Raw genomic sequence first — 14,742 nt, forward strand, 5'->3', positions numbered from 1 at the left:
CACACTGCTGCCACTGTGCGTCGGTGGTGGAGCGAATGAATATAAGGTGGTGGATGGGGTTCAGAATAAGTGTGAGGTTTTGTATTGGATGGTTTTGAGCCTCTTGGACGTTGAGTATTGCCTCATCCAGGCAAATGGAGAATATTCCATCATGCTCCTGACTTGTACCTTGTAGATCATGGAGAAGATTTGAGGAGTCAGGAAATGAGTTACTTGTCACAGATTTCGCACCCTCTCACCTGTTCTTGTAGCCACAGTACAGCTGGTCCAGTTAAGTTTCTGATCAACAGCATGTTGATGGTGGAGGATTCAGTGATGGTAAGGTCATTGAATGTCAAGGGGCGATGGTTAGATTCTCTCTTGTTGGAGTTGGTCATTGCCTGGCACTTGTGTGGTTCGTTGTGTGCCACTTATTAGCCCAAGCCTGAATATTTCCCTGATCTTGCTGCTTGTGGAATGGAATACTTCAGCATCTGAGGAGTTCTGAATGGTGTTGAACACTGTACAATCATCAGTAAACTTCTGAATATATGATGAGGGGAGAACATTGCTGAAACAGCTGAAGTTAGTTAGACCTAGAACACTTCCCTGAGGAACTTGCAGTAATGTCCTGGGGCTTCCAACAACCACAATTATCTTCCTTTGTGCTAGGTGTGACTCCAACCAGTGGAGAGGTTTTCCTATGATTCCCATTGGCTTCCAGTTTACTTGGGCTTCTGGATACCACACTCAGTCGAATGCTAGTTGGATGTCAAGGGCAGTCACTCATATCTTAGCTCTGGAATTCAACTCTTTTGTCCATGCTTGGATCAAGACTGTAATGAAGCCTGGAGCCAAGTGACAATGCAGAACCCAAGCTTAGCATTGATGAGCAGACTAATGCTATTTAAATCCTGCTTGATAACACCTTTACTTTGCTGATGATTGACAGTGATTGTTTATTGACCAGAGGTGAGGTTAGAGTGACTGCCCTTGACATCAAGGCAGCATTTGACTGAGTGTGGCATCAAGGAGCCCTAGAAAAACTAGAGTCAATGGGAATCAGGGGGGAACCTCTCCACTTGTTGGAGTCATATCTAGCCCAAAGAAAGATGGTCGTGGTTGTTGGAGGTCAGTCATCTCAGCTCCAGGACATCACTACAGGAGTTCCTCAGGGTAGTGTCCTCGGTCCAACTATCTTCAGCTGCTTCATCAATGACCTTCCTTCCATCATATGGTTAGAAGTGGGGGTGTTCGCTGATGATTGCACAATGTTCAGCACCATTCACTACTCCTCAGACACTGAAGCAGTCCATGTCCAAATACAGCAAGACCTGGACAACATCCAGGCTTGGGCTGACAAGTGGCAAGTAACATTGGTGCCACACAAGTGCCAGGCAATGACCATCTCTAATAAGGGAGAATCCAATCATCGCCACTTGATGCTCAATGGCATTACTATCACTGAATCCCCCAATATCAACATCCTGGGCATTACCATTAACCAGAAACTGAACTGGACTAGCCATATAAATACTGCGGCAACAAGAGCAGGTCAGAGGTTAGGAATTATGTGACGAGTAACTCACCTCCTGACTCCCCAAAGCCTGTCCACCATCTACAAGGCACAAGTCAGGAGTGTGATGGAATACCCCCATTTGCCTGGATGAGTGCAGCTCCCACAACGCTCAAGAATCTTGACATCATCTAGGACAAAGCAGCCCACTTGACTGGCATTACACCCACAAACATTCACTCCCTCTTCCACCGATGCACAGTAGCAGCAGTGTGTACCATCTACAAGATGCACTGCAAGAACTTACCAAGGCTCCTTCGACAGCACCTTCCACCCATGACCACTATTATCTAGAAGGACAAGGGCATCAGATAGATGGGAACACCGCCACCTGGAAGTTCCCCTCCAAGTCACTCACCATCCAGACTTGGAAATATATCACTGTTCCTTCACTGTCGCTGGGTTAAAATCCTGGAGCTCCCTTCCTAACAGCACTGTGGGTGTACCAACACCACATGGACTGCAGTAGTTCAAGAAGGCAGCTCACCACCACCTTCTCAAGGGCACCTAAGGATGGGCAAAAAATGTTGTCCCAGCCAGCGAAGCCCACATCCTGTGGACGAATAAAAAAAGGATTGGAATTGTCTTGCATTTTGTGGACAGGACATACCTGGGTAAGTTTCTATATTGTTGGAGAGATGCCAGTGCTGTAGCTGTACTGGAACAACTTGGCTAAACACAAAAATAGATGGGAAGGCAAGTGGTGAGGATGACATGAGGAGTCAACAGAGGGATATAGAGAGGTTAAGTGAGTGGGAAAAAACTTGGCAGATGGAATATAATGTGGGAAAATGTGAGGTTATGCACTTTGGCAGGAAGAATAGAGGAGCTGAATATTATTTAAATGGAGAAAGACTGCACAAGGCTGCAGCACAGAGGGATTTGGGGGTCCTTGTGCATGAATCACAAAAAGCTAACATACAGGTTCAACAGGTAATAGGGAAGGCAAATGGAATGTTGGCCTTCATTTCAAAGAGAATGGAGCATAAAAATAGCGAAGTCTTGATAAAACTGTACAAGGCAGTAGTTAGACTACGCCTAGAATATTGTGAACAATTTTGGTCCCCTTATGTACGGAAAGATATACTGGCATTGGAGGCAGTCCAGAGAAGGATCATTAGGTTGATCCTGGGCATGGAAGGATTTTTTTTATAGGGAGAGGTTGAGTAGGTTGGGTCTGTAGTTATTGGAGTTTAGAAGAATGAGAGGCGACCTTATAGAAACATATAAGATTCTTAGGGGGCTTGACAGGGTGAATGCTGAGAGGTTTTTTCCCCTTGTGGTATAGTCTAGGACCAGAGGGCATAATCTCAGAGTAAGGGGGTGCCCATTTAAAACAGAGATGAGGAGGAATTTCTTCTCTCAGAGGGTAGTCAATCTGTGGAACTCTCTACCGCAGAGGGCTGTAGAGGCTGGGTCATTAAGTATATTCGAGGCTGAGATAGACAGATTTTTAATCAGTAAGGGACTCAAGGGTAATGGGGAAAAGGCAGGAAAGTGGAGTATCAGATCAGCCATGATCTCATTGAATGGCCGATGGGCCGAATGGCCTACTTCTGCTCCTACGTCTTGTGGTCTTATGGCTAGGGAAACAGCTACTTCTGGAGCACAAGTTATCAGTGCTATAGCTGGGATGTTGTCAGGGCCCACAGTCTTTGTTATATCAGGTGCCTTCTGCAATTTCTTGATATCACGTGGAGTGAATCAAGTTGGCTGAAGGCATCTATGATGCTGGGGATCTCTGAGGAGACCAAGATGGATCATCCACTGGGCACTTCTGGCTGAAGGTGCCTGCAAATGTTTCAGCCTTGTCTTTTGCACTGATGTGCTGGGCTCTGCCATCATTGAGGATCAGGAGCCTGTTTTTCCAGTTAATTGTTCAATTTTGTCCACCACCTTTCATGACTGGATGTAACGGGACTTTAAGCATTTGATCTAATCCGTTGGCTGTGGGATCACTTAGCTCTGTCTATAGCATGCTGGTCCTGCTGTTTAGCTTGCAGGTAGTTCTCTGTTGTATCTTCACCAAGTTGGCACTTCATTTTTAGGTATGCCTGGTGCTGCTCCTGGCATGCCCTCCTGCACTCTTCATTGAACCAGAGTTGGTTCCCTGGCTTGTTGGTAATGGTAGAGTGGGGGATAAGCGGCCCATAAGGTTACAGATTGTGGTTGAATACGGTTCTACTGCTGATGGCCCACAACACCTCATGGATGCCCCATTTTGAGTTGCTAGATCACCCTGAAACTATCTCATTTTGCCTGGTGGTAGTGCTACACAACCCAATGGAGGGCGTCCTCAGTGTGAAGACAGCACTTGATCGCTACAAGGGCTATGCAGTGGTCACTGCTAGCAATGCTGTCATGGACAGATGCATCTGTGACAAGTAGGTTGGTGAGGGTGACTGTTAGTTCCCTCACCACCTGCTCAGTCTGGCTGATACGTCCTTCAGGGCTTGGCCAGCTTGATCAGTAGTGTTGCCACCTGTTGGAGAGTGTTGGATACTGTTCGGTAGGTCTTCATGAATTCTTCATAGTATTAAGTAGGTTAACTGTATGTATTCATTAACTACAACAACTATGCACTATATACAGTAAAGGGTTCAAACTATGGGTTGTCTCCATGCTTGCTTGTACACATGGCTCTGTCCAACACTAGGTGTGAGTTATTAGTATAGAAAGGGCCAAAGATAGCATTAAACTGACAGCCTGGAGTGGGAGCCCAGGATAGCCGGGTTGGTCAGTGGAAAAATCCCCTCAGTTCATCGTAGTGAATATTCATCTCATGTTGTGGGGAAAAAGGTGTGAAAATGTTGCACGATGGACACAAAACTGGCCAGCAATTAAATTAGAAAAGCTTCCAAGTGTTTTTGTAATCTGGGTTCTGTTTTATTTCAGTGCCAGATCTTTTGAATACATCTAATTAACATTCAATGTTCTGTCAGATTATGCCGAGTTCATTAATATTTAACGCTCTCAAAATATGCTGATATATCCCTAATGTTTGCTCAGATTCTGCTGATGCATCTCATGAATATTCAGTACCTTCTCTGCTGACATGATTTTGTTTCTTTTGTTTTCCTGTAGCCACTTGTTGCGCAGCTTCCTCCTGAACCTCCCCCCGGATCGCCTGGTGAAACAGAAATTACAGTCAATGACAGCCATCGTCAACACTGAACTCTTTCAGAGAGAAGGTAATCCCTGGAACCATACTGCGCTCAGGGTAGTGGGATTTTGGGTGTTAAAAAAGAAGCAACGCTGATTTTTTTTCTTTTGATCAACAACTTTGATAGAATTTTACAGCGGAGATAGAGGCCATTCTGCCCACTGTGCCTGTGCTGGCTCTTTGAGAGAGCTACCGAATTAGTTCTATTCCACTACTTTTTCCCCATAGCCCTGCAAGTTTTTTTTTTCTTTTCAAGTATACATCTAATTCCTTTTAAAAATTGCCATTGAAATGTGCTTCCACCTTTCACGCAGTACATTCCTGATCATCGTAACATACCGCGTGAGAAACATATCTCCCATTATCCCTCTGGGTCTTTTGTCAATTCTGCTTAATCTGCGTCCTCCGGTTACAGAACCCTCCTTCCAGCAGAAACTGATCCTCCTTAGTTACTCGATCAAAACTCCACGTCGTTATGAATGCCTCTATTTAACCACCCTTTGCCATTTTCTGCTCAAAGGAGAAATATCTTCTAGCTTCTCCAGTCTCTCCTAGGAATTGAAGTCCCTCACCTCTTGTATCATTCTGATAAATATAGTATCATCTGTAGCTCACTTGTCTCTGAGTCAGAAGGTTATGTGTTTAAGTCCAACTTCAGAGACTTGAGCACAAAATCTAGGCTGACACTCCAATGTAATACTGAGATGGCACTGCACTGTTGGAGATGCTGTCTTTAGGTTGGAACTTAAACCAAGGCCCTGTCTGCCCTTTCAGGAGGGCATAAAACCTCCTGTGGCACTATTTCGAAGAAGAGTAGGGACGTTATTATCTCCAGTGTCCTGGACAATATTCATCCCTAATCCAACGTGATTGATTGCCTATATTCCTATGGTCATTATCACATTGCTGTTTGTGAGAGCTTGCTGTGCACAAATTGGCTGGTGCATTCCTTACATTATAGCAGTGACTCTACTTCAGAAGTACTTCATTAACTGTAAATTGCTTCGGGGTGACCTAAGATGGTGAAAGGTGCTATTTAAATCTTTCTCTTCCTTTAAGTCTCCTTTGCACCCTCTCCAAAGTCATGATCTGTGGGATACCCACTTTATGACGCCTTACTGAATTTTACTATTATTAAGGTTGTGGGCTGCCCCTAACATTCAGTTGCAGCGGTTAGTGCTATAACCAATGCTAGTGAGGGAGGGTGGTGGTGAGGATTGGGGGAAGGGATGAAGTATCATTCGACAGGCTTACTCCTAATTGTAACCCTGCTTCCCTTCACTGACATAAAAATTTCATTGGATTGATATTCCCCATAATTCTCAAGACTCCCCATACTCACTCCCTAGGTGTACAAATGAAGGTTGACCATTTGGACAAGATGCATGAGTATTTGGGGGCTGTTGACAACTGTGTGGAAAGGAGCTCCAAATCTTAGATTATGATGAGAGGAAATCATTATGGGGGGGAAAAGTGCTCTTGGAGCTCCCATGGGATTTGCCCACGCTCCAGCCTTAACACTGATGGAACGTGGTTAGTAGCAGCCATAAGCAGCTGGTTACACTGTTCCACTGGGGTTTCCATCTGAGTTGTGGTGGGTGACCGAGGAACTCCTCATTCGTTCTTTATTCAATCTTGAGATTTGGGCCTCGCTGGCCAGGCCAGCATTTATTGCCTATCCCCAGATATGATCGACCTTCTTCTTGAACCACGGCGGTCCACGTGGGTGCACTGCTCCCACGTCGTTGCCTGCTGTCCCTCGATTCGCATGGGTCTTCACGTGACTGAACAGGCCGATTCTCGACCTGCAGATCTTTGGGTACACGTGGCAGGACGTCCCACGAGATAGTGAGATCCGGAGTTCAGGATTTGCTTATTGGATTTTCCTTCTCTGGCGTCGCTCGACCTCATCATTAAAACAATTGGGCCTCGAAGTGTGATGCAGTTCGATGGACAAATTGTCACCATTTTGAAGAATTGGTAGTGACCCCCTCCCAGTCATTCATGTCAATGCTGCAGCGCTTCAAGGAGAGCTTCAGAGTGTCCTTGGGGTGTTTTATTTGCCCTGCCCTGGAATGCCGGCCTTTTGAGAGTTGAGAAAACAGGACCTGGTTGGGGAAATGTTTTTCGGCCACCCGAACACAGCGTCCAGTCCATCAAAGTTGATTTTTGCAGGAGTTTCACCTGAATGCCTGTGGAGCTGGCTTCAAGAAGGATGCCAGTGTTGTACGATGGTCCTCCTGTTGAAGGTAGAGGATGCAGCAGAGGCATTGCTGATGGAATTTCTCTAGGGCTCTTGTGTGTCACTGATACACAATCCCGATGTCACTGCAGTGCAGGAATGTGGTGAAAACAACTACTCTGCACATCAAGACTTCTGTTGACTTTCAGAGGTCTTTGTTGTCAAACACTCACTTTTGTAGTTTGTAGAAGGCTGACCTCGCTCAGCTGATCCAGTGTTGGATCTCCTCGTCAATGGTGGCCTTTTGAAAGAGGTGATTGCCAAGGTATGGGAAGTACTCAATGTATCCCAGAGCGCCTCCTTCAACATATACGGGAGGTGGAATATTTGACCGACCAGGAGTGGGTTGACTTATGAGTTTTGTTTTGGCAACATTCAAGGACAAGTTGAGTTTCTTGTAAGAATTGAAGACATTGAGAGCAGCTTAAAAATCTGGTGTAGATTGGACAACGATACTGCAGTCATCAACAAACTGGAGATCAGGTATGTCAATAGCGGTTAGTTTAGTTTTGGCATGGAGGTGACTGAAGTTCAAGAATTTTCTTTCTAGACGATATTTAATATTGACACCCGCAGGTAGTTGATCCTTGATGAGGTGAATAGCTGTCAAGTAGGTTGTAAATAGTATGGGGCTAGGATCGTCTAGTCCCATCGAAAATCAGTGGGTTTTTGACTGGGCCGCGAACCCTCCCATGGCGATCCCACCATGACGGAGCCAGAAAATCCCGGTCAATGTCTAAGGTTCCTCTGGTGGGTCTAAAACGACACTGGCTCTGGGAGGATTTCTTCAGCCAAAGGAAATAGGCAGTTCAGGAGAATGTATGTCAGGTTTTACCCTGCTATGGACAGGAGGGAAAAACCTCAATACTTTCCACAGTGTGATTCATCTCCCTTTGTGATGATAGTTACAAATTTCACATTCCTGAAGTTTGTGAGGGAGAGTTCGTTTTCCTTCCGAAACCATAGGGTGAATGCATGGAGTCTTGATGTCAGCAATAACCCACCAGCTTTGAAGACCCCGGCTGGAAAATCATTGGGGCCACAGGCTTTGTTGTTTTTCATCCATTTAGTTGCTTGTTGCAGCTCTCCCTGCGATGGTGGTTCACCCATGGACTCTACTGCAGGGTACTGAGGGAATAGCCTGGAGAGTATCAGTTGTCACTATGGATTTATGGTTGAGGAGGTGTTTAAGATGTTCTTTCCAGCACTGACAGATATCATTATCGTCCTTAAAAAGAAAAACACCATCCTGTGAACAAAGGGGATTTTGTCGATTCGACATTGGTCTATAGGTGGCCCTGATGGCTTCAAAAAAGTTTTGCATGTCATGAAGGTCAACATTGCCAGGCTAGGCATGAGCTGCACTTGGAACCCCTCTCTTTGATTGGCCTGCTTTAGGGCTGAGATATTGATCCTTTTCCTCTTGGACTTCTGAGCCTTGCGATGTCATGGTACTAGGTGGATGCTCATCATCAACTAAGCAAGCCTATGACCTGACAAGCAGGCTGTCCCATGCATGGATCGAGTGATACAGACATCACTTAGAGATCTTTCACCCAAACATTTTGGAATGGCAATGAGGACTTTATCAAGATCAGAACACATTTTTTCTGTAACCTCCTCACCAAAGCAAAAGGTCGGGCCATAAGTGTTGATGATGGTGATATATTGGTTATGGCTGAGCTGTAGGAGAAATGATCCCTCTATTCGTACAACTGGGGAGTTCCGACAGTGCATCCAGGGTCCTATTCCAGATGGCAAAACTAAATCTGTGGACGTTTTTAAAATTCATTCATGGGATGTGGGCTTCGCTGGCTAGACCAGCATTTATTTTTGCCCATCCCTAGTTCCCCTTAAGAAGGTGGTGGTGAGCTGCCTTCTTGAACTGCTGCAGTGAGGTTCACTGTCAGCCTTTCCTTTCCAGTCGAAGGTGTATCCCCCTGGTCATACCTTCAGCTGCCCCTGCCCAGGAAGGCAGGTCTCACTGAGGGCAGCGACATCAATTTGGAGTCTTGTAGCTCACGTAATACAATTGCAGTTCTTCTTTCTGGACATTGACTCTTGAGATTGTCCATGTGTGTTCTAACATTCCAAGTTGCAAAATTTAAAGTTTTCTTTCTTTGATCACAAAGATGGTGATTCCGCAGGGTGTAGTTCCCCAGCCAGGAGGAAGTGGGACAGCCTATTTTTAGGCCATCTTTTCCGGCCCTTTCAGTCACAAATGTTGCTGCCCAAAGACACCTCTGTCCCAACACAGGTGTCCCAACACAGGTGCTCCCACAGGTGCTCCCACAGGTGTCCCAGCACAGGTGTCCCATAGGTGCTCCCACAGCACCATTAGGTAAAGAGTTCCGGCCATTTGACCAACTGACCAAGAACTAGTGGCGATGCGCGTCCAAGTCAGGATGATGTATCACTTGGTGGGAAACCTGGATGTAGCGGTGTTTCCATGCACCTGGTGTCCTTGGAACTCTAGGTAGTAGAGGTCATGTTGGACGATGCTTGTCATAGAAGCCTTGATGATTGCTGCAGTGCATCCTATAGGAAGTACACACTGCAGCCTTGATGCGCTGTTGAAGTGAGTGGATACTTAAATGGCTTGCAATGTTTACTTTATCTGGGAAAAATACATTGAGTAAATTTTTTTAAAAGGAAATTAGCAGCATTAAACTGGTCCAGTCGAGGTAAATCCTCAATACGAGAGATAAATACTACAGCAGATGGCTGACAGGCTATAAACCGCGAGTGGAAATCCTTAGAGATAAAGAGCAATCTTACTGAGTAAAGCTTTTGATGAATTTTCAGTACCAGCTGCATTTTCAGAAGCTGGAGTCAGTAATGGAAACTCGGCAAAGTGTGTGAGATAAGATGGCTTCTTGTTGATAAGAGGAGTTTTCTCCAGGAGCACTGTCAGCTCTCTACAAAATACCTTTTTTCATGTTGCCAGTTTTATCTTTTCCTAAGGGACTAGTTCATACTGTGATATCGTTTCTAAGGTATCAGCCTCTCAGCAAGACCCTGTTTCCATATGCATGACTGCGCAGTGAATAGCAGCAAACAAAGGGGAAGAGATTTTATCACCATTACCTGACTCAGGAGCTGAGCTGCTTGCTCGGACACTTGAGAACAAAGGCACAGAGGTAACCCCTCAAGCCTGTTCCACCATTTGATAAGATCTGCAACCTAGCTCCATTGCCCCATATCCCATAATACCTTTGATTAACAAAAATCTATCTCAGAGCTAAAGTTAACAATTGGCCTAGTTACTGATTGTGTGGAAGAGAATTCTGAACTTCTACCACTCTTTGCACGCTCCCTAACTTTAGGTGTGGCTCTAATTTTTAGACGATGTCCCCAGCCCCCGACACCCTCAACAGTAGAAATAGTTTCTCTCTTTTGACCCTATCAGTTTCTCTTAAACTCTTTGATATCTTCAATCAAATCACCTCTTAAATTTCAAAATTCCAGGAATACAACCCTATATTGAGTAATCTCTCCTCAAGAGTCCAAGTATCTTCTGGTAAATCTTCACTGGATTCTCTCTAAGGCCAGTATATCTTTCATAAGATGTTGTTCTCAAAACCGACCACAGTGCACCAGATGTGGTTGAACTAGGGCTTTGTGTAGCTTTAGCATAACTTCGACTGCCTTAATAGCTTTGTTCGTGGGATGTGAGCATATCCGGCAATGCCAGCATTTATTGTCCATCCCTAATTGCCCTTGAGAAGGGGGTAGCGAACTGCCTTCTTGAACCACTGCAGTCTTTGTGGTGTAGGTACACCCACAGTGCTGTGAGGGAGGAAGTGCCAGGATTTTGACCCAGTGACACGGAATTGATGGTGATACAGCTCCAAGTCAGGATACTATGTGACTTGGGAACTTGAAAATAATGGTGCTCACATGTGGCTGCTGCCCTTGTCATTCTGGGTACTAAAGGTCACAGGTTTGGAAAGTGCTGTTGAAAGAGCCTTAGAGAGTTGCTGCAGTACATCTGGTTGTTTATCCAGTATTGCCACTATCACACTGCCTTGCATACCAAAAGTAGCATGCTATAGATAGACCTAAGCGATCTCACACAATCAACTGATTAGGTCAAAACATTGCAGCCCAGCCATATCCAGTCATGAATGGTGATGGACAATTAAGACATAGGAACAGAAATTAGGCCATTCGGCCTATCGAGTCTGCTCCGCCATTCAATCATGGCTGATAAGTTTCTCAACCCCATTCTCCCGCCTTCTCCCCGTAACCTTTGATCCCCTTACCAATCAAGAACCTATCTATCTCAGTCTTAAATACACTCAATGACCTGGCCTCCACAGCTTTCTGTGGCAATGAATTCCATAGATTCACCACTCTCTGGCTAAAGAAGTTTCTCCTCATCTCTGTTCTAAAAGGTCTTCCCTTTACTCTGAGGCTGTGCCCTCAGGTCCTAGTCTCTCCTACTAATGGAAACATCCTCCCCACGTCCACTCCATCCAGGCCTCTCAGTATTCTGTAAGTTTCAATCAGATCCACTCTCATCCTTCTAAACTCCATCGAGTATAGACCCAGAGTCCTCAAACATTCCTCATATGTTAAGCCTTTCATTCCTGGGATCATTCTCGTGAACCTCCTCTGGACCCTCTCCAGGGCCAGCACATCCTTCCTGAGATACGGGGCCCATAATTGCTCACAATATTCTAAATGTGGTCTGACCAGAGCCTTATAAAGCCTCAGCAGCACATCCCTGCTTTTATATTCCAGTCCCCTCGAAACAAATGCCAACGTTGCATTTGCCTTCCCAACCACCGACTCAACCTGCAAGTTAACCTTAAGTGAATCCTGGACTAGGACTCCCAAGTCCCTTTGCACTCCAGATTTCTGAATTCTCTCCCCATTTAGAAAATAGTCTATGCCTCTATTCTTCCTACCAAAGTGCATGACCTCACACTTCCCCAGGTCGCACTCCATCTGCCACTTCTCTGCCCATTCTCCCAACCTGTCCAAATCCTTCTGCAGCCTCCCCGCCTCCTCAATACTACCTGTCCCTCCACCTATCTTTGTATCATCTGCAAACTCAGCCAGGATGCCCTCAGTTCCTTCATCTAGATCATTAATGTATAAAGTGAAAAGTTGTGGTCCCAACACTGACCCCTGCGGAACTCCACTAGTCACCGGCCGCCATCCTGAGAAGGACCCCCTTATCCCCACTCTCTGCCTCCTGCCAGACAGCCAATCTTCTATCCATGCTAGTACCCTGCCTCTAACACCATGGGCTCTTATCTTACTGACCAGCCTCCTGTGCGGCACCTTGTCAAAGGCCTTCTGGAAGTCCAAGTAGATAACATCTCCTTTGTCTAACCTACTCGTTACCTCCTCAAAGAATTCTAACAGATTTGTCAGGTATGACCTCCCCTTGATAAAACCATGCTGACTTTGCCCTATTTTACCATATACTTCCAAGTATTCTGAAATCTCATCCTTAATAATGGACTCTAAAATCTTACCAACGACCGAGGTCAGGCTAATCGGCCTGTAATTTCCCGTCTTTTGCCTCACTCCCTTCTTAAACAGGGGGGTTACATTAGCGATTTTCCAGTCCTCTGGGACCCTCCCTGACCCCAGTGATTCCTGAAAGATCACCACTAACGCCTCCACTATCTCTTCAGCTATCTCCTTCAGAACTCTGGGGTGTAATCCATCTGGTCCAATTAAGCAATTAACAGATGATGAGTCTCCAGGGACATTCCCATCCTCACTGTGAGTGTAGAAAGATAACTTCATTCTAACATGCTTAGTGCTCTACCCTATCTTGGAGTGTTTGGAGGAGCCTGTCACTGGTGGTATTGTCACTGGACTGGTAATCCAGAGACCCAGAGTAATGCACCGGGGACCCCAAGTTTGAATCCCACCATGGCAGATGGTGGAAATTGAATTCAATAAGAATCTGCAATTAAATGTCTTTTGATGACCGCATCGATTGTCAGAAAAACCCATTTGGTTTACTAATGTCCTTAGCTGGCCTGGCCTGCATGTGACTCCAGACCCACAGCAATGTGGTTGACTCTTGAATTCCCTCTGCAATGGCTTAGCAAGCCATTCAGTTGAAGGGCAATTCGGGATGCGCAATAAATGCTGGCCTAGACAGCGATGCCCACATTCCATGAACGAATTGAAAAAAAAAGAACTTATTTTTACAGCAACTTTAATGTATCAAAATGTCCCAAGAACTTACAGGAATGCTATCCAACAGCATTTGACACCAATCTATGTATGGAGATATTAGAAAAACAAAATTACAAAAGCAAAATACTACAGATGCTGGAAATCCGAAATAAGAGGAGAATTATTGGAGGAGTGCAGGGACTTGGATGGTTGTAGGGCTGGAGGAGGTTGAATGAGTAGGGAGGGGCGAGAGCACGCAGTGTTTTGAAAAAGGAGGATGTGAATCTTAAAGTGGTGTTATTGCTGGACTGACAGCGCAGGGGTGATGGTCGGAATGGAAAGTGGTGCAAGTTAAGATATGGGTTTCTGGATGAACCCATAAGCCTGCAGTGCTTCACAGCACTGTGCAGAGGGCAAAGAAAGTGTCACCCTGGAAGAAATAAAACCAGAGGTCAACACTGCTCTATATTTAGCTGGCTTCCTGTGAAAATTTCCATTCCCCGTGCCTCCCCAGTTCCATGGCCTTTGTTCACCCACAGGGCTGTCATTCCACAATATTCAAATAGATATTTTTTTACACTCAAATCATTCACAAAAATACATCAGCAGCATCACTGATTTGCACCTTTGGCTCCGTTATAGTTCACAGCTATAATAATCTTGTGGTAATCACACCTTTTAATAATAAGAGCTTTCAAAGGGCTGTCAGTGACTAACACAGTCAACATTAAAAATAAATAGACCAGAAGATGTGTAGACCATAGACCTCAGTTACATGAACTATTTTTTGCATAATTAAGAACAGTTACTGATTATGTGAGGGATCTAGAGAAAATTAGATGCCAAACATTTGTATAGCATATATAGATTTAATATTTATATAGCACCTTCCATGACTCAAGAAGCCTCAAAATGATTTGCAGCCAATGTACTTTTGCAGTAATATAAAATCAAAATACTGTGGGTACTGGAGACCTGAAATAAAAACAAAATGCTAGAAAAACTCAGGTCTGGCAGCATCTGTAGAGAGAGAAACAGAGTTAATGTTTTGAGTCCAATATTGAGAAGTTCAACATATTTCAGAGCTAAGTACTTTTGCAGTGCAGTCGCTGATGTAATGCGGTAGTCAATTTGCTCACAGCAAGATCCCACAAATACCAATGTTCTAGTGACCAGATAATCCATTTTTAATGATGTTGGCTGAGTGATAAATATTGGGCAGTACACTGGGGAGAACTCACCTGCTGTTCCTCAAAATAGTGCCGTGGGATCTGTAATGTCCAATAGAGAAGACAGTGGCCTCGGTTTAACATCTCATTCGAGAGGTAGCACGTCTGGCAGTGCAGCACTCCTTAAGTACTGCAGTGTAACCTTGCCGGAAGTACCAGCCTGCATGGGAGTTTCCGGGAAATCTACAGCAGCTCCGAGGAAATTCTCAGCACTTGTGGAAATGACAGGAAGGGCATGTTGTATTCTAGACCTTCAGTGGCCGCAGCAATGACTTGTATTCATATAGACTTTAAAAGTGAGAAAACGCATGACAGGAATAATATCAGACAAAAAACTTTACACCAAGCCACTTAAACAGATATTAGGGCAGGTGACCATTGTCCTACTTAAAAAGGTGTGGCAGCA

At 45.0% G+C, this 14,742-nt stretch overlaps 1 protein-coding gene across 1 annotated transcript in view; it reads left to right on the forward strand.

The window, feature by feature from the left end:
- Positions 1–14,742, forward strand: part of LOC144688041 (dedicator of cytokinesis protein 2-like) — a 1,154,257-nt gene that overhangs the window by 380,642 nt on the left and 758,873 nt on the right. Inside the window, exon 25 of the mRNA XM_078554696.1 lies at positions 4,640–4,746. Within this exon, the coding sequence (XP_078410822.1) occupies positions 4,640–4,746 (107 nt within the window). The remainder of the gene's footprint in view (positions 1–4,639; positions 4,747–14,742) is intronic.

Source organism: Cetorhinus maximus, chromosome 1, assembly GCF_964194155.1.
Source record: "Cetorhinus maximus chromosome 1, sCetMax3.hap1.1, whole genome shotgun sequence".
Lineage (NCBI taxonomy): Eukaryota > Metazoa > Chordata > Chondrichthyes > Lamniformes > Cetorhinidae > Cetorhinus > Cetorhinus maximus.